At 54.2% G+C, this 25915-nt stretch overlaps 1 protein-coding gene across 5 annotated transcripts in view; it reads right to left on the bottom strand.

Moving 5' to 3' along the window:
• The window catches only part of SEPT9 (septin 9), a 215635-nt gene that overhangs the window by 162372 nt on the left and 27348 nt on the right, over nt 1-25915 (bottom strand). Inside the window, exon 1 of one of the 5 annotated variants that reach the window (XM_025362715.1) lies at nt 13094-13931. The exons of 3 other annotated variants lie outside the window; for them this stretch is intronic. In XM_025362715.1, coding sequence (XP_025218500.1) covers nt 13094-13115 — 22 coding nt within the window. In that variant the 5' untranslated portion in view covers nt 13116-13931. Of the gene's footprint in view, nt 1-13093; nt 13932-25915 lie in introns of those variants that run through there. One more of the 5 variants, XM_025362719.1, reaches the window with a different exon arrangement.

Below are 25915 nucleotides of genomic sequence, written 5' to 3'. Positions count from 1 at the left end.
CAAGGTTGGTTTAATATTCAAAAATCAGGCCTGCACAGTGATTTACACCTGTAATCTCAGCACTTTGGGAGGCCGAGGTGGGAGGATCACTTAAGCCCAAGAATTACAGACCAGCCTGAGCAACATAATGAGACCCCATCTGTACAAAAAATCTTAAAAATTAAAAATTAGCTTGGTGTGGTAGCATGTGCCTATAGTCCCTGCCATTTAGGAGGCTGAGGTGGGAGGATTGCTTAAGTCCAGGAGTTCAGGCTGCAGTGAGCTATGATGGTACCACATACACAGTCAACATAGGGCCTATATGTATATACGTACATATACTAATATAGGACCACATATACAGTCAATGATTTTTAGCAAAGGCATCAGGTAATTCAACAGAGTAAGGTATGTCTTTTTAAGAAATGGTGCAAGAACTAGATATGAGTGCAGAAAAACGAGAATTAACCCTGACCTCAAACCAAATACAAAAACTGATTTAAAATGGATCCTAGAACATTCTGACAGCTATAAAAGGTTAAAAAATTTAAAAATTTAAAAAAAATTTAAAAATAAAAGAAATCATAGAATATATAACTATAAAATTTTTAGAAAATAGGAGAACTTCTTTTGACTTTAGTGTAGGCAAAGATTTCCTGCATAGGTCATAAAAATCATAAATCAAAACTGGAAAAAGTTGATAAACTGGACTTTATGAAAACAAAATACTCTTGCTCATTAAATAACATCATTAAGAAAACCAAAAAGAAAGGAACAATATGAAAAAAAAAACATTTATGATACATATATCTGATAAAGGACTTACATCCAGAATATATAAAAAACGTATGAAACAACATAATTCTTTTTTTTTAAATAAGCCCCATGGGGAAATAATCAAATAAAAAAGCAACAAAGCAGCAATAAAACAAAACCCAAGTCTTACCCCACTGAGAAGCTGTAGAACAAAGACAGAGCAGAAGCCTGTAGTTGGGGAACAGGTGTTCGTTCTTTCAAGCATTATAAAATGAAGCCTTCAGAAATCACTCAATCTTGAAACAACACAATTTTTAAAAAGAGGTAAGATTTGGACAGATAATTTTACAAAGGAAAATATGTAAATGACCAATAAGCATCTTGGAAAATTGTGCAACCTCATAAGTCACCAAGGAAATACAAAACAAAAGCTTAAAAAATGAATTTTGGAACAACTGAATAGACACATAAAATGACAACAAAGCGAACCCTGACCCGCTACCTCACACTGTGTACAAAAGTTAATTCATAGAAGCTATATAACTCTAAGCCTTCCAGAGGAAAACATAAATATCTTTGCAACTTGGCAGGGTAGGCAAAGATTTCCTACAAAGAACACAGAGAGAGAACCACAGAGAAAGGAGTTTGTTAAATTAGACTTCACAAAAATTAAAGTGACACACTTTTGCTTATTGGAAAATACCATTAAGAAAATGAACAGGCCGGGCATGGTGGCTCTTGACTGTAAAACCAGCTCTTAGGGAGGCAGAGGCAGGAGGACAGCTTGAACCCAGGAGTTTCAGACCTGCTTGGGCAATATAGCGAGACCTCGTTCTTGAAGAAGAAAAGATAATGAACAGGCAAGCCACAGACTGGAATAAAATATTTGCAAAAACATATCTGACAAAAGATCAGTATCCAGAAGAAAAAGTCAAGCAACCCAATTTTAAAATGAGCAACAGATTTGAAAAGACATTTCACAAAGGAAAAATATATGAAGAGCCAATCATGAAAATGTGCTTAACCGCATTAGTCATCAGGCCAATGCAAATTAAAGCCATAATGAGATACCACTACACACCCACCAGAATGACTAAGATTTCACAGAGTGACAGCACCAAATGTTGGCCAGGATGTGGAGCAACTGGAACTCGTATCCATTGCTGGTGGGAGTGTGAAATGGAAGGGCCACTTTGGGAAAAGATCTGGCAGTTTCTTATAAAACTAAACATATACCTACCCTATACCTACCCTAGGTATTTCTACAGAATGAATGAATGCCTATACGCCCAGAAAAACTTGTACAAGAAGAACCATCATAACAGGTTTACTCATAAGAGCCTCCAGGTGGAAACAGCCAGAGGTCTTTCAACAAGAGAATGGCTAAAAACCCACAGAATGTTCACACAGTGGATGTTACTCAGCAATAAAGCAGAACAAATCGCTGGCACCTGCAGCAACATGGGTAGCTCAAAGAAACACTCAAACTGGCAAAATTATTTCATGGTGGAAAAAAAGCACAATTGTGGTTGCCCCGGGGGAGAAGGGGGCTGTGATGCGCCTGGAGGGGCATGAGGAACTTTCTGGGGTGATAGTGATGTTCTATGTTCTGGTCAGGCTGGGATACACGTGGATGCATTTGTTAAAATTCAAAGGACGGAACATTTCACACCTGCGCATCTCAGGGTATACAAATTTTACTTCAAAGAAAAACAAAAACAATCACAGACAAATGCTGGACTCTAGTTAATGAAATGCAAACTGAGGCGTTGACAGGATGTTGTGTGCTGATTTCTGCAGCTTATTTTAAGTGCATCAAAACCAGCATGGATTCTGGTGGCCAGATGGATTTGTGGTGAAACAAACAGCAAAATGGTTACTGTGGAATCTAGGTGGTAGGTGCATGGGTGTTTACTTTAGAATCTTTCACGGTTTCTTTTTTGTGGTTTTGTTTTGTTTTGTTTTTGAGACAAGGTCTTGTTCTGTCACCCAGGCTGGAGTGCAGTGGCACAATCCCAGCTCACTGCAGCCTCAACCTCCCAGGTTCAAACAATTCTGTCACCTCAACCTTCCGAGTAACTGGGACTACAAGCCTGCACCACCATGCCTGACTAATTTTTTGTATTCTTTATAGAGATGGGATCTCACTATGTTGCCCAGGCTGGTCTTGAACTCCTGTTGCCCAGGCTGGTCTTGAACTCCTGGGCTCAAGTGATCCTCCTAGCTCAACCTCCCAAAGCGCTGGGATTACAGCCACGAGCCACCACGCCCAGCCCTCTTTCATCTTTTCTGTCTTTGAAAACTTTCATGGCAAAAAGTTGCAAAAATGTAAAAGATTGAAACATATCAACCAAAAATAGGAAAAATAAAATAAAAGAGATGGCAGGAGACCCCTCCCTTTCCCCCTAACTGAGCTTCCAACCCTCCCTTTCCCTGCCCAGTTAGGACAGGAACCCCAAGGGCTCGGGCCCGCGTGCCTGTGCAGGGAAGGAAGCTCCCCCGTGCCTGTGCGGGGGGTGGTCCTCTGCCCTCTGGTGCTTCTCATTCTCTGCACTCGCCACTTCCCCTCGCCCACAGTGAGCAGCCACAGTTGGCGGAAACTACACCCAGGCAGCCGCTTCCCATGAGTTCAGTGAAAATGCAAACCCTGCAGGAGCTGGACTCTCGAGAGCTTGCGGCGCCACCTGCTGGAGGAAAGGCTTTCTGCAACCGGGTTCCTCTCCCCTTCCTCCCAGCCACGTGCCTCCCTGACCAGGCTGGGCGGGTCCCCTCTCTGCAATCTCGGGGCACCAGTGCAAGAGAAATGCCCAGTGCTTCAGAACCTCCCCCACCCACACCTCAACATCCAGTCCTCAGTGGACACCGCCCTGCCACGACAAACACATCAGAGGCACAGTCCAAGACCACCTACCCCAGGTGGAGCACAAGCCCCCATGCCCATCACCCCAGCCTCTTCCTCTCTCCCTCGGACGCAGTGACATCGGCCCAGGACACTGAAGACCCTTGACTTTATAAACATGCTGAAGCCAATCATTCTGAAGCTGTAGTTCTTTTTATTATTATTTTATTTTTTATTAAGACAAAGCCATGCTATGTTGCCCAGCCTGGTCTGGAACTCCTGGGTTCAACTGATGCTCCTGCCTCGGCCTCCCGAAGTTCTGGGATTGCAGGCATGAGCCACTGTCCCCAGTCTGAAGCTGTAGTGCTTGAATCTTTGTCAATAGCAACACCCATCCCCCTGAGAGCAGCAGGGCCCGCCAGCGTGGCTGAGAGCCCTGTAACACCGCCGCAAATCTGCTGCCTGGAACTCCAGGGGAGCTCTGATTCCCAGCTGGAGGGACAGGCTGTTTGGGGCTGGGCAGGGCAGACTGCGGGAGACCAAGCCCAGACAGGGCCACCAGCCACGTGAACACTGGAGCGGCGGGGACAGCGAGGGAGACGGTGCAACCCCGAGGAAAGATGAGGCCACAGAACGGAGAGGCCCAGGCCTAGGGGTTCCCTTCTGCTGCCGGACAGGCATGGCCGTGCCTCTCCCCCAGTCCCTGGGACGGTCAAGCCACGTGCTCTCTGAGAGGCAAGCGGGGCTCCCGACACGAGGCTTTAGGCTTTAACCAGCTGCATAGGTACCCCCACTCCTGACTTCTTTGAATCCCTGTTGTCCCCAAGTCCCACCCATCCTCTCCAGGTAAACAGAAACACTGCCCAGGGGAGGGCAGAGGAAGAATCCAGGAAAGGCTGCCCGAGAGCCTGGCTGAGCCCACGCCATTGCCAAGAGCAGCCCCAAAACTCAGGAGCTGCTGAGGTGATGGCTCAGAGCCCACATCAACAGGAGGGGGTCCGAGTGGCCTCTGCTGGATGCTGATGGGGAAGCCAGGCAGGTGGGTCCGTCCAGCAATCGAAGAGATCCTCCCTCTCCAACTTCCTCTCCAAAGAGATCCTGATCCTCCCTCTCCAACTGCAGGGCCTGCAGCAGCCTCCCCTCTAGCAGGCCTCCCTGCCTGCCACCAGCCATTCTCAGCAGCCACAGGGCACTAAGGTCCCACCATAGCGAGAATAAAATCAAGCCCTCGCCAGGGCCTCCAAGGCCTGGCACAACCTGGCCCTGCCTGTCTCACTGGTGTCACCGCTGCCGTCTCTGACAACACTCTCCAGCCACTCCCGCCTTCCCCAGGCTCCGACCTCGGGCCCTTCACACCTGCCGTTCCCTTTGCCGGGTTGCTCTTCCCTTGGATTTTGGCCTGGCCAGGTCCTTCTGGTCATTAGAGCTTCAACTCAGTGTTACCACTGAGGAAGGGCTTCCATTAATCCCCCCTACACACACAAATATGCACCCCTAGCAACCTGTTCTCAGCATCTTCACAGCCCTCGTCTAAAACCATCTATGGATTTGCTCATTTGTGGGCTGCCTGACTCTCGGTTCCGACTGTAAGTAACAAGTGATCAGTGACTGTGTCTTTATTGCTCCTCATTACAGGCCAAGCACCTAAGAGAGGGCCTGCACATAGTAGGCCCCAATAAACATTCACCAGATAGGCCAGGTGTGGTGGCTCATGCCTATAATCCCAGCACTTTGGGAGGCCGAGCTGGGTGGATCACTTGAGGTCAGGAGATCGGGACCAGCCTGACCAACACGGTGAAACCCCATCTCTACTAAAAATACAAAAATTAACCAGGCATGGTGGCGGGCGCCTGTCATCCCAGCTATTTGAGAGGCTGAGGCAGGAGAATCGCTTGAACATGGGAGGCGGAGGTTGCAGTGAGCCGAGATCTCGCCACTGCACTCCAGCCTGGGCGACAGAGTAAGAAACCGTATCAAACAACGACGACAACAACAACAACAAATATTCACCAGAAGAACTAAAGCAGCCTGTGTCTAACAGGAACTTAAGAGCACAAGATGAACTCAACCAAAGGACACACACAGCAGGCATTTCACAGCTGACACCTGTTGGTGGAGGGAGATTAGGAAAGTGGGGAGAGGCGGTGCCTGGGCATGGGGACACCCTGGGCATGGGGACACCCAGGGCACGGGGAAACCCTGGGCACAGGGACGCCCTGGGCATGGGGACGCCTCCTGCCACCCAAAGTCCCGCAGCCCCATCACACCCATCTGTTCCAGCAAATCGGTCCAAAGAGCATGTTCAAGTTTTCATGGCAAAGTTTCAGAGCCAGTGCCTCTTCGCTGATTTCGAGGGAGTGTTGTTTATTCAGTGCTCAAGTCTGAGTTTCCCCATTTAGAAAAAAAAAAAAAGAGGAGGGTGGCTCCGTGGATGGAGGTACGAGGGCGTCCACAGGCAGAGGGAGGCTCCCGGGCTGAGATCTGTGCCACTCTCTGTCCCAATTTCAAGGCGTAGCCTGGAGCCCAAATCAGTCTCCAAACGTGGGCCGCTGGTTAAGAGGAATCTCCCCACCCACGACCCCCTCCCATGCCCAGCCCCCACCGCCCAGATCATGCCAGCCTTGCCTGCCCTGGCCTTCGGGATCCCCTCAGGGACCCTCAGGCCCCCAGTCAGGGTGGGCTTGAACCAAGGCAGCCCCAGAACCCATGCCAATGCCCTTGCCAGTGGGAGACCCTGGGGAGCACCACGTGGGATGCGTGGGGCCGGGCAGGGGCACACGGCGAACGGCTTCAGAAGCTCTGGCCACTTGGTGTGGACGGGGAGCCCAGAGCAAGAGATGGGCCAGGAAGCTGGAGTGAGCAGGGAGGCCTCAGCCCCTGGTGGAAGCAGGCCGGGTAAAAATAAACTAACCTGAGGACAGCAGCCAGCAAGACCACCACAGGAGGGGTGGTGGGGCGGGGGGGTCCCAGTGGCCCAGGAGAGGGGGCATTGCCAGAGATAAGGTTGGCAGAGGAAGGCCGGTGCTGGTAGATTAACTTGCTAGAACAGCTATGGATTATTCTTTTTTTTCTTTTACACATATTCCTGGGGCTTATGGAATTTACTGGTTTATTATAAAGGATATTACAAAGCATACAGATGAAGAGAGGTGTAGGGAAAGGTATGGGGGAGGGACGCAGAGCTTCCATGCCCTCCCCAGGCGCTCCACCCTCCAGGAGCCTCCACATGCTCCAGAAGCTCCCCGAACCCCCTCCTTCTGAGTGTTTATGGAGGCTTCATCACGAAGGCATGATTGATTCAATCACTGGCCACTGATGATCAGCTTAACCTTCAGCCCCTCTCGCCTACCTGGAGGTTGGAGGGTGGGGCTGAAAGTCTCAACCTTGTAATTCTACCCAGTCTTCCCTGGGACCCGCCCCCATCCTGAAGCTGGTTAGGGGCTGCCAGCTGGTCTGTCAATCATGGGCATTCAAAAAGACACCACTTTGGAGATTCCAAAGATTTTAGGAGTTGTATGCCAGGAAATGGAGATGAAAACCAAATGTATATTTCACAACATGACAGTCATTCTCTTTCAACCACAGCCTCCCTTCCTGCCCTGCTGCGGGCCTCAGCCCCCCATGCCCCAGGGCCTTTGAACACATTGCCTGTTGCCTGCAGTGATCCCCGCTTGCCTGCCGGGTTTGAGCCTGGTTTACTCCTCACCCTTCTGTGCTCAGCCTGAAGGTCTCCCCCCAGGGCAGTCCTCCTGACCTGGTCCTACAAACCCCAGGTCCTGTCTTGCCACTGGTCCCCTTTGTCACTCCTGTCACTTCCCATGTTTCACATGTACTGATGTGGTCTTGCACTGGTGCAGTCCCATGAGGGCAAGGACTGTGTCTGGTTTGCCCTCCATCAGACCCCAGCACCAAGTCCACAGGGCGCACCCAATGCTGAATGAATGAATGAGTGACCAGCAAGGGAGGTTTGTTGTGTCATGTTGGGGTTCAAAGGCTGCTGGGCGGACCACGTGGGTGAGGTTGGGTGGGGAGGGAAGCAGACATGACCCCTTGGAAGAAGGAGTAGGAGGCAGGGAGGAGGGTGTGGGGTGCTGTGTAAGGATGGCAAGTGCTTCCAGGAGTGACAAGCCAACCCCTAGAGCACCAGGCAGCAGAAAAAGGCTGACACCCTCACACCCCACTTCCACTTAGGGACTGAGGCCAGGCCTCAGGCCAGCTCCCCGTTGCTAGGAGAGCCCCAAGGGAAGCTTCATCAGCTGCTGAGTTGATCACAGTGGAACCCATGTGGTGGGTAGGAGGGGTCTGAGGCACAGGGGTTTGGGTGGTGGCTTCAGGATGGAGACTCCTGTCCAGATCATGAGGGGCGGCAGCAGGGATGACCACCTCAAACAGGAAGCAGACAAAGGCACAGATGGCAGAAGCAGAGGCAGAGAATGAGCTGCAGGGGCATCCCCAGAGGGAGAGCCGAGCAAGGGGACAGGCTGGAAACACTCAGCCTCCACGCCCTGAAGCAGACAGCTGGTCTCACACGCAGGCCGGGCAGCCACACCACCGAGGATGAAGGGCATGTCTGCAGGGCAGGCCTCAGGACGCCCCGGGCTGGCCCTGCCATCAGCCTAGAAAGGCGGCCCAGGCTTTTCCGGTAGGGCGCATGTCCAGCCAGGTCCTGGGCAGGAGCTGAGACTCCCTGGCTGGCCTGAGAGGGGATGATAGGGCAGGCCCAGCCCGGGACTTCCCCACTCCTCCCCGCCACCCAGCAGAACCAGCTGGGTGTGAGAAAAGAAGAGAAGCGAATCAAGAGCCCAGAGCGTGAGGCTGCACCAGCCCTTACACCGCATGCAAAAATCAACTCAACCTGCATCAAAGACCTGAACTCAAGAGCTAAAACCACAAAACTCTTAGAAGAAAACACAGGGGAAAAGCTTCATGACGTTGCATTTGGCAATGATTTCTTGGTTATGGCGCCAACAGCACAGGCAACAGAAGAACAAATAGATAAAGTGGAACATTATCAAAGTTTAAAACATTTGTATATCAGGCTGGGCGTGGTGACTCACGCCTGTAATTCCAGCACTTTGGGAGGCCGAGACGGGCGGATCACTTGAGGTCAGGAGTTCGAGACCAACTTGGCCAACATGGTGAAACCCTGTCTCTACTAAAAATACAAAAATTAGCTGGGCTTGGTGGTGGGCACCTGTAATCCCAACTACTCAGGAGGCTGAGGCAGGAGAATCTCTGGAACCAAGGAGGCAGAGGTTGCTGTGAGCCGAGATCACACCACTGCACTCCAGCCTGGAGAACAGAGTGAGACTCTATCTCAAAAAAAAAAAACAAAAAACAAAAAACTGCATATCAAAGGGCACTAACAACGTGGTGGGAAGGCAATCCATGGAATGGCAGCAAATCGTAGCTCAGATACAGGATGAGTATCTGGATATTAATCTACAGATCTCCTAACACTCAGCAACAACAAAAACAATCATCCAAATCAAACACAGGGAAAGCACTTGAACAGACATTTCTGCAAGAAGATGTGCAAATGAGCAATAAACGTGAAGAGATGCTTAACATCACTAAGCAATGGGGAAATGCAAATCAAAACCACAAGGAGAGACCCCCCCCTCACAACCACAAGCTCCAGGCAGGTAGGAAGACGCCTGGTGGGGAGGGGCCGGCTCCGTGCTGCCCCCAGAATTCCCACAGAGGCTGCCGGACCCCGACACCTCACCAGGAGCACAGGAACGAGTGGAAAAGGCCGCCGGCCACCCCAAAGGGCCAGAGGGGGCCAGCGAGGGGTCTGGGACATGGAACCATTCTGTGCATCCAGACACACAGGGACAACAGGGGGGTGAAAGGTGGCCCTTAAAATTTACATCCACCCAGAGCCTATGAACACGGCCTATTTGGAAAAAGGGTCTTTGCAGACATTATGAAATTAAGGATCTTGAGATGCGACCATCTTGGATTATCCAGTGGGCCCTAAAGCCGAGAAAGACTGTCCTTATAAGAGACAGACAGAGGGAGATTTGGGGCACAGAAGGAGGCCCCATGACAACAGAGGCAGAGATCGAGTGATATGGCCACGAGCCAAGGAACGCCAAGGGTTGCGGGAGCCGCCAGAAACTGCCGGAGGCGAGAAGCAGGTTCCCCCTCAGAGCCTCCGGAAGGAACCAGGCCTGCTGACGCCATGATTTCGGACTTCTGGCCTCCAGAATGGCGAGACAAGAAATGTCTGGTGTTTTGAGACACCCAGTTTGTGGCACTTGGTGATGGCAGCCCCAGGAAACCACTACAGGGACCAGAGTTCCCACAGGGCCGGGCAGGAAGTGGGTGCGGAGTGCGTCAGGCCAGGCCTCTCACATCGGAGATGAAAAAGCAGAACTGCAGAGGTTGAGACCGGAGAGCACCCCGCGTCCAGGGGTAGGAACTCCCAGGGGACGGCAGAGGCCATCAGGGACAGCAGAGCGAGGGACAGGAGGGAGGGGTGAGGGCTGAGGTACCGCCCTCCAGGGGGCCTCGGCTCCCTGCCCACTGGTGACCCAGGAAACCCCTAAGAGGAGCTGGGCTTTACCCTGTGCCATACTGCATCGGGTGGACCCTGGTGGGGACAGACGTCCAGCAACAGCGTGGCTGAGCCCCTCCAGGACCCTGGGCCTGCATTCATGACCATGCACAGACGTCCACGCCCTCTTCCTGCAGCTCTCCCTCGTGGCCTGTTCCTAGCCTCCCAGCCCAACGGAGCTCCCCAGTGGAAAGTTCCCTTCTTGGAGACTCTCTCCCTGCTGAAATACAAGCTCTTGGAACAAGATAAAACTGCTTAATTTGTAAAAGCCACAAAGCCGGTCCAGAACAAAAAAAAAGCTCCGACCCTTGGCTGGAAGGAGTGGCCTTCCTTGCCTCAGCGGCCAGTCACCGCTGCGTGACTCACGCTGGCCCGGCTGACGAACCCTCCAGCGCCTTCCCAGGGGAAGGCCGCAGGCCCCAGGGAGGGCGGGAGAGTACCCAGGCCCCCGTGACAAACCAGACCGGAGCCAGGCACTGCCGACAGAGGGACAACGGAGGGACAAGAGGGCAGGTCTTGGGGCTCCTAAGCCTTCCCTGGGGCCGGCAGACCACCATGGACTCACCAGGGTAGGACTACCCCCTCCCACAAACCCTTTCTGGGCAGCTATAGGGCAGCCTGAGCTGGACACGCCTCACACACCAGCCCAGTGGGGCATGAGGCACCCACAGCCACGTCTGGAAGCCAGCGGGCCGGCGTCTGCCGGGCAGGCCTCTGTCACATAGGCACAGCAACCTCCCCACGCTCCTCCTCAGGCCAGAACACGCGTGGGAATCGGAGCAGCTCTCACAGTAGCTTGCGGCCTGACAAAGTGGCATGAGCCACACCCTGTGAAGAGGAAGAGCCCCTCAGCGAGGGAAGAAGTGCCCACAAAACTCAGAACACGCGCAGAAGCCCGTGAGGAGGAGGGGGCGCTGCCTGGGGGCCCGGCTGCTCCCATCCCTCACATTGCAGATTACGGAACTGCGGCCCAGAGCTGCCAAGTGGCTTGCTCAAGGCCACCCAGCAGGGACAGGAAGGAACTCACTTCCCCAGGGACTGTTCAGGAGTTCAGTGACAATTAAAGACCAGTGCTAAAGTTTGCCCAGGACGAAAACCTCGTTAGGGAAACAGCTCGGGGATTCTCGTGTTCATTCGGAAGGCGGCCAGTTTACAACTGAGTTTTTTACAATGTTTCTTACATGAAAACACATCTGAATGGGATTTTGTAGAAAGCATCTTTCATCAAGGCACAGCCCGAGGGGAGGTCCCCGCTTCATCCCTGGCTGTGCTGTCCTTGGCCAAGGGCAGCAGGGATCAGAGTGGTCTCTGGGGCACAGCGCTGACTGTTTTCAAAGAGTGTTTTGTTCAGTTCATGAAAAGCTTGTGTTTGGTGAGCCTGGGAGGGTGCCATCACTTCCAGCTCCCCAGGGAGCACCACCCCCTAAACCCACGCCTCTCTGCCCAGCTCTCAGATCCCCTGCTGGTCACCCATCTGGGCCTTGCTGGATCATCTATAAAATGAAGGCCAAACCCGAGGCTCCCCGAGGCCCCTGCCAGCCAGGCGGGTGAAGTGACGTCCTCCCAGGGCTGGTGGCCAAGGAGGCAGGGGACCCACTGTGGTCTGGTGGGGTGGTCACTCCGAGGACGACTCCGCTGTGCAGGCCCGATGAAGGCCCCTCTCAGTGCTCCCTGCCCTGCGGCTCCTGCTGGGCCGAGAGCAGGACACTGGGCTCCACAACCACCCGTCCCAGCGGGCCTGAACCCCCGAGCTCAAACAGATAACATGCGGTTTCACTGCCGCCCTAGCCTTCTGCCCGTCTCCCCTGGCCCCCTCCTGAGGTCCGCCTGCCGTGCCCGACTGGGTGTGCTCAGTGGCACAACACACACCCGCTCCACCAGTCCCAACATCACATCAAGATGTGGCCCTGGGAGCAGCGGTGGAGGGGACTGCGCGTCCTATAGAGGAGTCACCTCTCTCAGGCCTCTCAGGGACCCCCCAACACACACATAGGGGCAACCAACAGACCAGGGCCCAAGGCACTTAGGGGTTGACACTCTTAGCGACCCCTGCTCCATGGCCCATAGGTCACTTCAGAATACCCAAAGCCTGCAGTGTGGTTCAACCACCCTATATCTCCCAGCCCTGGGCTCAGAGGGCGGCATGGGCAGCAGAAACCGTCATCACTGCTAATTACCAATGACGGCGCTGGCCACGTGCGATGGCAGCCACAGCACCGCACGTGAGTGAAGAGACCAAGGAGGCTGGGCCTGGGAGGGAGGGCCTGGAAAGCTGGGGTGAACTAAAGGCACAGGAAGCCCCTTTCTCTTCATTTGCCGGTTCACACCCCGATGGGTCTGTGCCCGCTGCAAGGGAGCTGCCAGCGTGCATGGACACACACACACATGCACACACACATGCACACGTGCACACGTGCACACACGCACACACACGCCGGGCTCCTCTGAGCGCCGGGAGCTTCCCCCTCTATAATCAACTGCCGGGAAGGCACAGAAATGCTATTTTAGGTAGGAGACCGAGGCAGCCTTGAAGACAGACTTTGGCTGGAGGCAAAAAACAAACCACACAGTGGACAAACAAACCACTAGCCAGGTCCAAGCGCCGCCGCCCCAGACCCGAGCCAGGGGGGCAGGTCCCCCACGCCCTCCCCAGGTTTCAGTGCCAACAGCCTGAGCGTTGACAGTGGCCATGACATGCAAGAGTGGCACACTGGAAAATGAAAGAGAAGTAGCCAGGAGAGAGGATAGCGGAGTTTAAATACAAGCCAGACTCAGGAGAGCTCAGCTTCTGAGACGGCGTTCATCCCACAAGCTTGGAACCGTCAAAAAGAAAAGAAATATTTCTGTGAAAAATGAGCAAAAGCGCCCCTTGCATGCTTATTCCCCCCAAGCATAAATAAAGCCCCAAGTCCAGGGCAGTGGGGGGGCGGCCGATGGGGACGGGGCTATCTGCCTACCTGAGATCCGGTCCCTCTCCATTCCTACGGATATATTTAGCAGCGGCGGGAGTCCCGGCGTCCCGCTCAGAGGCGGCCTCCCCTTTCTCACCCCCGTCGCCCTCCCTCTCTCAGCCTCCTCCTCCTCCTCCTCCTCCTCCTCCTCCTCCTCCTCTAAAAACACTCTTTGTCTGGTCTAATTTCTTCAATCTGTTGCAATCACGAATGCATCCGAATTACCACATTTCCATGTGCTCATCATATGTTTGTGCTCCAAACTGAAGTAGCATTGTCTCTTCAAAATGGGAGGAAAAACGGAGCAAAGGAGAGAAATCCAAAAAGAGAAGGCAGGAGAGAGGGCCTGAGGTGGGCCCCGAGGAGTCCGGCAGCCCCCAGGGTCTGCCTGTGAGAGTCCCAGAGTCCTGGCCGCCCGGTCTGGTCGGTGGCTGCAGAGGTCCCGAGTGCGGCTTCCGGCAGCCTCCTCTCTCCACCTCCTCCAGCCCCCGCCGCCCTGAGGCTTGCTGCTCCTTTTTAATATCCACTTGGAGATGCTTAACTTAGACTCTTGGAAACCAACTCACAGAGTCAAATTCCTGACGACTTCCAAAGTCTTTCATTTTCCCCGTCCCGCGATGCTACGATTTCCTTGGGTTTAAGTGTTTAAAAAGCCCAGTTCCTGCGTGCCTTCCTCTGTCCTGGGCTAGCCCAGGCTTTCTTCACCCCGCACCCCAACGTGGCTGGGCGGGAGGAACGGCCGTGCCTCAGGCCAGCGTGCTGAGAAAAGGTTCTGGAGCACCTGCCCAGGAGGAACCCTGAGAAGTCACCCCGCTCTGTCCCGTTAGCCTGTGGTGACAGAGGCAGTTGCCGTCCCCGCCCAAGCAGAGGGTGAACGGGATGGGGACTTCCTGGATGATTCCTACCACGCACGCATGAGTCAGTAAGTCTCCAGCCGTCCCCTGGGAGGGAGCTAGTCTTCCTCTCCGGGAACTCGGGGCCCCACTGGGGGATCAGTGCTGTTCCCCACTGTTCATCCGGGGTCCTCAGAGGCTGCTTACCTGGGGGGTCCCCACCAGCACATGGTCAGTGTCCATGCTGAGGCCAAGGGCTCAGCAGACCAGGTGGGGGCCTACAGTGTGGGTTCCTGGGTGGGGAAGGGGGCATCCTCTCTGTCTTTAAGCTTCACCTCAAGGGTTCATTCAAACCTGAGACACAGAGGCCGGTTCTGTTGGCCCAAGCCTGTTTAAAGAGAATGTGTGTTCGTGCCAAGGCTGAGAACTCAGGCAATCTCTCTGAAAACTCCAGATTGTCAGCTTCTGTTGAGAAAGGGAGGACGCATGGCCACACCACAGAAGCCTTCCTGCCTGGCCACACAGGGCTGGTGTAAGACTGCTCTGCCCTTTAGACAAAACAGTTTCCAGTTGCGCTGCTCCCCAAGGCCCCCACGCAAATTTCCAGTATTTGCACCCCTCCACCTCGACACACCCCGCAGGCCTCTGAGTTTACAATCCCTGCCCCACAGAGCCAGGTGAGTTACCTGTGACCAGGTGAGGCCCATGCACAGCCCTCAGCTAGATGACAGGGCCAAAGGCCCTGAAATGCCACTTCAGGCCACAGTCCCGTCCACTCTCTGCCTGGGATAGGACCCGAAATGCAGTCTCCTTTGGCAGAAAGGACGTCTTCCTGGGGGGTGGGGAGGACCATTCCCAGCCTTCTGGGAGACATCAAGCAACCACTCCTCCTAAGGAGCCTGGAGGACAGCCCCACAGGCAGCCAGGCAGTGAGGGAGATGGGGACAGCATCTCAGCCGAGGTGGGAGGCTGGGGAGGGAGGGAGGGATCATGGGCACTAAAGAAGGCTGAATAATGGCCCTAGGGATAGCACGTCCTAATCCCTAGACCTGCAAATGGGACCTTGTTTGGAACAAGGGTCTTTGCATCTGTGATTCAGCTGCGGATCTTGCTGTGGCGAGAACACGTGGATGGTCCAGGTGGTCCCTAAAGGCAGTCTCGGTGCTCACACAAGACGGGGGCAGTGGGAGATTTGACACAGACAAGGATGGTCAAGTGGAGATGGGGCCCGGAGAGATATGAAGATGCTGGTGTTGAAGGTAAGGGCCATGCAATCACAAGCCAAGGGACGCCCACAGCCAACAGAGGCTCGAAGGGGCGGGTGATGAAGGCAGCGGCCCCCAACCTTTTTGGCACCAGGGATCAGTTTCATGGAAGACAATTTTTCCACAGACCAGGGAGTGAGGAGATGGTTTCGAGATGTTTCAAGTGCATTATATTCATTCTTTTATTTTAGTGAGACAGTCTCACTCTGTTGCCCAGGCTGGAGTACAGTGGCGTGCTCAGTTCACTGCAACCTCCGCCTCCTGGGTTCAAGCGATTCTTCTGCCTCAGCCTCCCAAGAAGCTAGGATTACAGGCGCCTGCCACCCTACCTGGCTAATTTTTGTATTTTTAGTAGAGACGGGGTTTCACCATGTTGGCCAGGCTGGTCTTGAACTCCTGACCTCGTGATCTGCCAGCCTTGGCCTCCCAAAGTGTTGGGATTACAGGCGTAAGCCACCACACCTGGCCTTTATTTTTTTATTTTTTGAGACAGAGTTTCACTCTGGGATTACAGGTGTGAGCCACCGCACCCGGCCACAAGCACACTGTACTTATTGTGCAGTTTATTTCTATTATTATTACACTGAAATAATTATACAATTCACCATAATATAGAATCAGAGGGAGCCTGAGCTTGTTTTCCTGCAACTAGACGGTCCCATCTGGTAGTGATGGGAGACGGTGACAGATCATCAGGCATTAGATTCTCGTAAGAAGCCCACAACCTAGATCCCTCACATGCACAGTTCACAATACGGTTCATGCTCCTATAAGAATCTAACACCATGGCTGATCAGACAGGAGGCAGAGCTTGGGCAGTAATGCAAGCAATGGGGAGTGACTGTAAATACAGATGAAGCTTCGTTCACTTGCCAGGCACTCGCCTCCTGCTGTGCAGGCCAGTTCCTAATAGGACACACACAGGGGTGGGAACCCCTGCCCTAGAACCTCCAGAGGGCTATGCCCAGTGGACACCCTGATTTCAGCCTGGTGACCCTGATCTCGGACGTGTGGCCTGCAGAGCTGTGAGAGGATGGCTGGGCGTTGTTGCAACCCAGCCAGCTTGTGGCCACTCGTTACAGCAGCTGTGGGAAACTGATGTAGCAGCACAGACAGTGCCAGGGCTCAGCTCACTGGAGCTGCTTTCTGTTATTCTATTTCTTCCTAAAACATTGTATTAAGCCAACCACTAATAACCACTGACTCCGATAGGCAGGAATCGCGGAGGTTTCTTGGTTTGTTTCTTTAATCCCTTTTCCAATTTTGAAATAATATTTCTTGTTGGTTTTTCTGATTATAAATGTAATATCTTTCGTTGTATTGAGTTTAGCAACAAGAGAAAAAGTATAAAGCAGAAACCCCAGTTGGGCAAGGTGGCACGTGCCTGTAATCTCAGCACTTTGGGAGGCTGAGGCGGAAGGATTGCTTGAAGCCAGGAGTCCGAGGCTGCAGTAAGTTATGATCGCGCTACTGCAACCCAGGCTGGGTGAAAAGAGTGAGACTCTGTCTCAAAAAAAAAAAAAAAAAGGAAGAACACCCATTAACCTCACTCAAGACTCTCCATACAAACTCCCGCTGTGGGGCAGGGAAGCCCAGGAAGGCCCCACCAGGCTCTGACCCAGCCAGGCTGGCGGTGGGAACTTGGGAACAGCCCCGAGTGAGGGGCCGGACTATGACGAGTGCATTCACCCGGCCACCTCCCGCACGCTGTGCACACTATGGGTTTGACGGCCAGGGCTGGAGCGCTTGCTGAGCACAGCCTTGACCCTCAGTTTCACCCAGCATGGTTTGGCTTGAGGTCCATCTCCCCTCCGTGCCTGAAAATCCAAACATTTTGGCCCAGGCAGGGGATCACTTGAAATGGAAAACCTGGCAGCACCGATTGGCTCTGAAGAGGCAGGAGTTAGTCATGAGCCGGCTGGGAGGCGAGTGCAGAGGTGGTGGGGTAAGGCCAGCCGAGGGTGGGGGAGGCAACGGGCCAACCTCTCACTGCCCACGGTGTCTCAGCCTCCGTGTAAGCACCAAGGGGGCACCTCACCAGGCCAGCGCAGACCCAAGCCCCTGCGGCGGATCCCCCGTGGTCCCTCCCTCCAGAGGGACACTAAAGTGGTTTCTGGTCCTGTCGTGGATTCAGAGGCTCAGTTGCATACTAAACGCACTGAGTAATCCTGCAGTGAGGGAGCCGGGCTTGGTTTAACCCACCTTTTCCCAAACTGGACCAAAGGTTGCTCTCCCGGGAAGGAAGGGCCCCCAGGGCCACGGCTTTGGGAAACTCTAGTTGTGCCAGCCTGTGAGCCCAGCTCCCAGTCACCCCAGCCTGCCTACACCCTGGAATGGGCACTGTTACCCAAAAGCCCCTTCCAGACAGTTCTCAGGGCAGCATCTCTGTCCTTCACCCCCCATAGACCCCTGGCCACTTTTTTGTGACATCAGCATTATTGGTTCACAGCTCCTCTTAATTGCAAAGTAGGACTCAGCGGGCACAGTGGGGCCTGGCAGGGCGGGAAGGAATAGCGAAGGCCACTTTGTCTCCAATGGCACTGGCTGGGCTCCGGAAAGGTCAGAACCCACAGAAAGGAAGGAAGTGTCACACTCAATCTGCTTTGCCTCAGCCTGGGGGCATCTTGTAGAAAGAAGTCAGGTGGTTGTTCTTCACTCTCTGGCTTGGCCTAGGAACTGCTTCTTTTTCAAGATGCTATCAAATGCCTCCTCCATTAGGAAGCCTTCCCTGGTTGCCTCCTCCATTCCTGTCTTGCCCCAGAACATGGCCCGGCCCTCACAGACAATCCTGACATCAGAGCCTTCTTAGTAGAGATTTTTCTTCTCCATGGAAATTCATGCTCCAAACCGAGTATGTGTGCAGACTGAGCCCCTGTTCCCACGTGAAACAAAAGTGAAAGGTACGGGTCACCTTCTCACAACAATCTGGGCTCCACAGGGGCCCAGTAGGAGACGGGTCCAGTTCAGCTGCCCCAGGCGCACCATCCCGGGCACTAGTGCCTCAGCTCCCCTCCACGAAGCACAGCTTCATCCCCTGGTACCCAGAGGGGAGGGGACACATACCAGGCATTCCCCAGGGTGGCCTGTGATCCCTACACCAGGCCAGGAGGACCTGGGGCTGGTCCAGCCATGCAGGAAAGGAGCAGGCAGTCCAGGAGACGCTGATGTAGGCAGCAGAGGCCTTCGGGAAAGAGGCTTCGTAGGATCGGCCCCACCTTGCTCCAGGCGCACACACTGGGGAAGGGTCCTGCGCAGAGGTGGAGACAAGGCATCTCAGGCTGAAAGGATGCTTTCTGACGCTCCGGGCGGGGATTTGTTGCCATCTTCCGTGTCCCCTCACCTAACACAAGTTCCAGTAAATCCTCCATGCCGAGTACCAAGCTATAGAGGATGCACAACCTCTCGCTTTAAAAAGTGACTTTTCGGCCGGGCGCGGTGGCTCAAGCCCGTAATCCCAGCACTTTGGGAGGCCGAGACGGGCGGATCACGAGGTCAGGAGATCGAGACCATGCTGGCTAACACGGTAAAACCCCGTTTCTACTAAAAAATACAAAAAATTAGCCGGGCGAGGTGGCGGGCGCCTGTAGTCCCAGCTACTGGGGAGGCTGAGGCAGGAGAATGGCATGAACCCAGGAGGCGGAGCTTGCAGTGAGCTGAGATCCGGCCACTGCACTCCAGCCTGGGCGACAGAGTGAGACTCTGTCTCAAAAAAAAAAAAAAAAAAAAAAAAAGTGACTTTTCCTGCTAGGAGTGGTGGCTCACACCTGTAATTCCAGCACTTTGGGAGGCCAAAGTGGGAGGATCACTTGAGGCCAAGAGTTCAAGACCAGCCTAGGCAACATAGAGAAATCCCATCTCTACAAAAAAAGAGTCCAGGCACAGTGGCTCACACCTGTAATCCCAGCTACTTGGGAGGCTGAGGCAGGAGAATCACTTGAACCCAGGAGGCAGAGGCTGCAGTGAGCCGAGATCATGCCACTGCCCTCCAGCCTGGGCAACAGAGCGAGACCGTCTCAAAAAAAAATTTTTTTTTTTGAAGGCCCCTTCTTCCTCCCTTTGCCCAGGTTGGAAGGCAGCGATGTAATCACAATTCACTGTAGCCTCAGCTTCCAGAGTAGCTGGAACTACAGGGGTGCACCACCACCTCCAGCTAACTTTTTGTATTTTTAGTCGAGACAAGGTCTCGCCATGTTGCCCAGGTCTGGAGCACCTGAGCTCAAGTGATCCTCCCACCTCGGCTCCAAAAGTACTGGGATTACAGGCATGGGTCACCATGCCTAGTCTGAAGACATTTCTTTTAAGAATTAGGCAGGCATGGTGGCTCACAACTGTAGTCCCAGCTACTTAGGAGGCTAAGGTGGGAGGATCCCTTCAGCCCGGCAGGTCGAGGCTGCAGTGAGCTATGACTGTGCCACAGCACTCCAGCCTGGGGGACAGAGAAAGACCCTGCCTAAAAAGAAAAAAGAAAAAAAAAAAAGACTTTTCCATTCATTTCCTGCTCATCCTCAGACAACCACTGAAGTTCGCTTCCCTGAATTAAAAGTGAAGGAGCTCCGTCCCGGACTCCCTCCTGCTGGCCCTGCTACTGTACCTGCCAGCAGAGCCGGCCAAGACCCTCCAGGCTGGCCCCAGCCTGGCCCGCCTACAGCCTCCCAAGCAAGACGGATTCCCGGGCTGAGGCCAGCTGCATTCCTCTCCAGAATCTTTCTCCACTTTTTATTGTGCCTCGAGCTTTGGCTGTTCCTAAATAAATACAATCCAGCTATCTCTGCCCTTGGGGCCGCTGCAGGGTTTACTGGTGCAAACCGCCTGGGCAGGCCTGTTGCTTTAGGAGTCCTTCCAGGTCAGCGTGGAAGGAAACCAAGACAACGGGGAGAAGCAGCCCGGCCGGGCCCAGTTCCACTCTCACAGCCTCGTGCTCAGCCATCCGTCCGGGCTGTAGCCTGACAGGAGCCAGAGCTGGCGCTCCATTCCTAGAGGGGGCCCCCGACTGCCTGTGCAGAGTGAGGGAGGTCTGGGGGTGCAGAGCCCAAGGGCCCTTGCAGAGTTTGCCCCAGGCCCCCTGAGTTTAAGCTTCTCTGCAGCCAACAGAAAATTCCCCCAAGAGCGGGTGTCTTTCATCCTGCCTGCTCAGTAGGTGCCCAGCAACCGTTCGTTGGATAAACAATGAATGTGCAGATCCAACGTGAAGATGATCTAAACCGCCCATAGAACTTTCCGCGATGATGTCAATGTTCTATATCTGCTGTGGTCAATATGGCAGCCACATGTGGCAGTGAACGCTTGCAGTGTGGAAGGGCTACCGAGGAAGGCACAGAGTTTCGCATTTATGTTAAATAATTTAAACTTAAATAGTCACAAATGCCTAGTGCCTTGCCCTGTTACACAGACCCTTTTTGTCACCTTCTTCTCCTCCCTGGAGACACTGCATTTGCCATCAATTTCTTACCCAGGAGGCAAACAGAGAAAAGCTACTCTTTAGCCAATGCAAAAGAAGGCCCATATTTGCATTTTAAGCTAGTTTTTTGGCCAATTCTCCCAAGCATCTCCTATCAAGGTCAGTCCAGCAATATTTCCCGACTGCCTGCCACACACCAGGAGAGCATCCCGCCCCGGCTCTGGTCTGAGGCCGTGGAGGACACAGAAATAACCAAGGCCAAGCTGATAGAAGGGGTATGGCAAGATGGCCCAAAGTCACCCTGAGCCAGCTGGGTCCAGGAGCACGGAAGCCCTGCTTTCCAGAGGACAAGTGGCAACCCATCCAGAGAGGTCCGAGCACTCAGAGCCAGGAGCGCAGAAGCAGCAGGGGGCTCCAGGCTGGAAAGCAGTGTCAGGGTCAGGCTGGGCGGCAGCAGAAATCCACACTCGAGGCTTGGGGGCAGAAACTAAGGGCTCTGTAAGTAAGAAGACCAGGCCCAGGTCTATTGTAAATGATCGGGTGGAGGGATCCTATCACCGGGTCCCCAGCACAGAGGAGGGAAGCAGTAATCGTCCTCTAAATGTTGGCTGTGGATAGGAAGGAGCCACAGCAGGACAGGGGTGGGGAGGACGGCACCCGCTGGTCCAAGGAGGGATGACAGAGGCCCAACCAAGACATGACTATGACCAGAGCAGCCTGTCCAAGGGCCAGTATGTGGAGTGTGAGTTGATGAGATCTTGGCAACCTGTTGACCTGGGGGTGCTGGAGAGGCAGAGGTCAAGATCAACTCTGAGATTTCCTGCTTGTGAACCTGGGTGGGTGGCAAGGCTGACATCAGAGAAATAGAGGAAGAGCGGGTAGCTATGGGTAAGAAAGGAAGTAACGAGCTAGGAGTGCCACAGGAGCCCAGGGGCAAGGTCCTCGGGCAGCCAAGATGCTGGTGGTCTCTTCCACAGCCAGCTCCCTCCACGTGGCACACTTTTGTCTGCACAGCTGGGCATGGGGGACCTGTTTGTCCGACACACTTTGAGCAGCTACTCTGTGCACCAAGGCAATGTGGCATGGTACCCTGGGGAAGTAGGGAGGAGGCACTGCCCAGGCCCCACCCCTCTGGCATTTTCTGTCTCCTGGTGATGGTGGCAGTTAAATAAGTGACAGCCAATTGTCAGGAGAGTTGGGCTCTGATTCACCGGGTGGGGCCGGGCACTCCTTCCGGAAGAGGCGTGGGAACTGGCGTAGGATGAAGGGAGGGAGCGAGCACCAGCCCAGGCCCCGCTCCTGCAGGGCCCTTTTCACACCTCCTTGTGCAGGCATCCACTGTGAGGGCAGAGACACCTACAGTGCTTGAGGGAGACTTCCTGTGGGCGGGGGTGGCCCATCCACAGCGGCCAGGTAGGGAAGCACATCAGTGTCCGGTGGCTGCCATAATGGACCACAGCTGTGGGGCATGAAAAACTGGAAGCGGGTTCTCTCCCGGTGCTGGAGGCCAGAGGTCCAAAATCAAGGTGTCAGCAAGGCCACACTCCTAGGAAGGCTCTGAGGCGGGGTGAGGGGTCCTTCCTTGCCTCTTCCCAGGCGCTTTCTGGCCTGGGGCTGCATCACTGCACCATCCACTGCTGCCTTCACGTGGCTCTTACCGGTGCGTCTGTGGCCTCTCTGCTTCTTTTAAGGACATCAGTCGTTGGATTTGGGGTCCATCCTGATCCAGAATGACCTCATCTCAAGATCCTTAACTACTTACATCTGCAAAGACCCCATTTCCAACTCCCAGGTCACATTCTGAGGTTTTTGGTGGACATGAGTTTGTGGGGGACACGGTTCAACCCAGGACAGAAGGGATGACGGGGGCACTGGGGACGAGGCCACACACCCCAGAGGCATTGGAAGATGGAAGAGCAGGACCCAGAGACATGGGATGTCAGGCAGAGGAGTTGGCTCCAGGGATCCCAGCCGGGGACTGAGGGCCAGAGGGAAGGAAGCTCGGGCACCACTGAGATGAAATGCTCCGTGCACCGTGGGAACCAGGGCAAAAGTCAGCTGGACGCTCAGTCAGGGAGGCGGCTGCCCAGAGAGGCTGACTGAGGCACAGAAAATGGGCGAATATGGGAGAGCCTACCAGAAGGCCACTCGGAAGGGTGCAGTGGTAACATCTAGAAGGGCTGAGGAGCGCGTCCCCACAGCCCAACCGATCCACCTGGGGAAACACACGTTCCCGGCAGCGCTAATAACAGAGAAGACCTTCGGTGATGTCACCAGTGGGCCACGGGACTGGCAAACTCTGCCTCCCCACACGGAGGAACACTCGCTAGCTGCCAAAATAAATGAACCAAGGCTTAGTGGATCTACACGGATAAATCTCCACGCCATCATGTTGTGGGCACAAGCAGGGCAGCCACTGACTCCAGTCAGGCACCGAGGACACGATGCTGATGACGGCATTCAAGAGGAGAGAGACCTAGGCTGTTCAGACACACGATGCTGACAACCATATTCAAGAGGAGACCAGGCTCACCCCTATAATCCCAGCCCTTTGGGAGGCCGAGGCAGGTGGATCACCTGAGGTCAGGAGTTTGAAACCAGCCTGACCAACACGATGAAACCCTGTGTCTACTAAAAATACAAAAAAATTAGCCAGGCATGGTGGCGGGTGCCTGTAATCCCAGCTACTGGGGAGGTTGAGGCAGAAGAATTGCTTGAACCCAGGAGGCAGAAGTTGCGGTGAGCCGAGATGGCACCACTGCACTCCAGTCTGGGCGACAGAATGAGACTCTATCTCAGAAAAAAAAAAAAAAAAAGAGGAGACCTAGGCTCCTCAGACACACCACTGCCCAGCACAGACATGCCTGCCCAATCCAGGGGTGAGCACTGCCGCGGGAGCAGGGCTGGGATGGAGAGGGTCACCCAGGACTGGGCTACACCTGCAATGTCTCACTTCTTAAGCGGGACGGTGAGTACACAGGTGTTTTGTTATCTTATTCTTTACTTTTTTTTTTTTTTTTTTTGGTAGCTCTAACAATTCCATTTTTTAAAAAAAAAAAAAAAAGGAGACAAAGTGTGTGAGCTGACCAAAGGGTTGATCATGGTGTCATTTAAGCTCTTGCCAGAAATGTCATCCCTGGCCCAGTCCCAAACACAGCCTCGAGAAGAGCCTTTGTCCTTCTGGGGAGGGCAAGAGTCCCAGACATAGGAGACTGGCCAGATGTGGATCTACAGAGAAGTTAGGCTGGGAGGACGGGATGGCAGACAGTCATCTGGGGAGTGTCAAATGGGGAGGCCTGAGATGCTGGGATGTCTAGAAATGAACTCCTGCGTGGACCAGGGTCTCAGCAGCAGGGAGGCAGTGAGAAAGACAGAAGCCAAGAAGATGAGGAAAGGGTGTCTCAGGCCAGAGCCCACAGAGGCCCACAGAGGGAGGACCCCGTGTGTCAGCAGGCAGTCCCACGCAAACCCAGATCACCAGCTTGCAGCTTTGGGCTTCAGCAAATTATGCCTTAGGCTTCCAAGCTGAGCTGTGATCGCGGCTGCCAAGTGCTGACGGCACAGAACCAGCCGGTGTAAGCAGAGGGAAGCAACTGCCGGGGGAGGCTGTGTCCACGCAGCCCAGGGTGCCAGGCTCCCAAGATGCAACCCCCACAAGCCCCGGGGACCCTCCCCACCCATTCCACCAGAAGCTGGCCAATGAGAGGGAGGGAGATGGAGAGGCAGATCAGATGCGGAACCTGAGAAAAGCTCCCCAGAAACACAGCAGTGGCTGGGCTGTCCAGTGGCTAGTGCCCAACATGACTGCAATAGGCGGGGCCCCTCTTAACCACGGCGCTGAATCATGCAGCTGCCCAGGGGCCTCCAGCCAGAGTGTCACCCCGCTCTCCCCACATACAGTCCCATCCTGTACTGCAAGGCACCTCACACGCACTCATGTGGACACAGCAGCCCGCATAGCCACACAAGGTTCCACATCACCCACATGTACACGCCATCCCCTCCACTCCCACGTCCTGTAAAAAGCCACCCTCTCACCTCGCCAGGCCTGGGGGTGCACAGTCTACCCTCTCCCCCTCCAGGGCTGGGGGTGCACAGTCCACAGGCGCTGCATCCACCTCTGGAGGGCGGACTTAGGAGGGGGTCTGTGCTGTCCCCACAGAAGCCAACTCAGGATCAGAAGCAGGCTTTGGGTATAGAATTCTGGGGTCTCAGGTAGCCGATGTGGTCTGGAACTGTTCCGTTTCATAGCCACTAGCCACATGTAGTTATAAGTGGAAATCCATTTAAAATAAATCAATAATTCTATGCAAGTAAATGAGTGAATAAAATAAACTTAAACATTTATACTTCGAGTGTGCAGTAGACCCAGGTGGTCAAGCAACTACCCTACAGGATGGCGGGGTGGGGATATACAGAACAGACCCACCATCACAGAAGGTTCTATTAGACGGGGCTGGTCTAGAGCATGGAGGTGGGGGCTGCAGATGGGCACATGCCTTGCCCCCGTGAGTGCCTTGTCCTGGCAGGACGGCTGTCTCACCTGGTTCTGAAGGCAGCCCTGGCCCACAGGTGCTCTATTTGTGTGGATTTGACCCCGGGTCCGTGTCCTTCGGTAACTTTGTCTCCTCTAGAATGGCTAATTCATGAAGGCACAGTCCCTGCCTGTCTGCCACTATGATGGCAGCCAGGGGTCTGGCACCCAGTTGGCCCCCAGCACATATGCACAGATGACCACGCCATCTCTGCCCTTCTCGGAGCTCCTCATCTCCTAGGGGAGGTAAGTTCATTAATTGCTGTGACCCATCATCCTCTCCAAATAGAAAAGCCACTAGATGGGCACCTGTCCCAGCCTGGCCGCTGCAAGTGACAGCCAAGAACCACGTAGACTCCTGGGAACAGAGGCACTTATGGCCACACCAGGGTCAGGCGGGGGAGATCGCGGACACCCAGTGGGGAGAAGATGACACACAGACTCAGTCCTGGGGGGCAAGGGCTGGAGGCAGAGCCCTGACCTCTCTGTCCCACTCCCCTGCCCAGGCTGTACCCGGTGGTTGGTAGAGTCCCTCCAAGCCTATGAGCTGTAACTCCTGTCCTGGATGGCCAGCCCCAGAGCTCTGATGGGTGCGTCTGTTTCCCCTCCCTACTGGTGAGTGTGGAAAATTTCCAAACACATGGAAAAAGCAGAAAGAATAGCACAGTGACCACTGCCAGAGGCCCACTTATTTCCTCCTAGATAACACAGCCGTATCTGCTCTATCCTGGAGCGTCTTCCACCCTGCAGGGTTGCAGGGAGCCCATGGATACTGAACCAGCACCGAGAGTCCCACAG

Source organism: Theropithecus gelada, chromosome 16 (genome assembly GCF_003255815.1).
Source record: "Theropithecus gelada isolate Dixy chromosome 16, Tgel_1.0, whole genome shotgun sequence".
In the NCBI taxonomy this organism is placed as follows: domain Eukaryota; kingdom Metazoa; phylum Chordata; class Mammalia; order Primates; family Cercopithecidae; genus Theropithecus; species Theropithecus gelada.
Note: the sequence above shows the minus strand (reverse complement) of the source record. Positions and strands in the feature narration are given on the sequence as shown.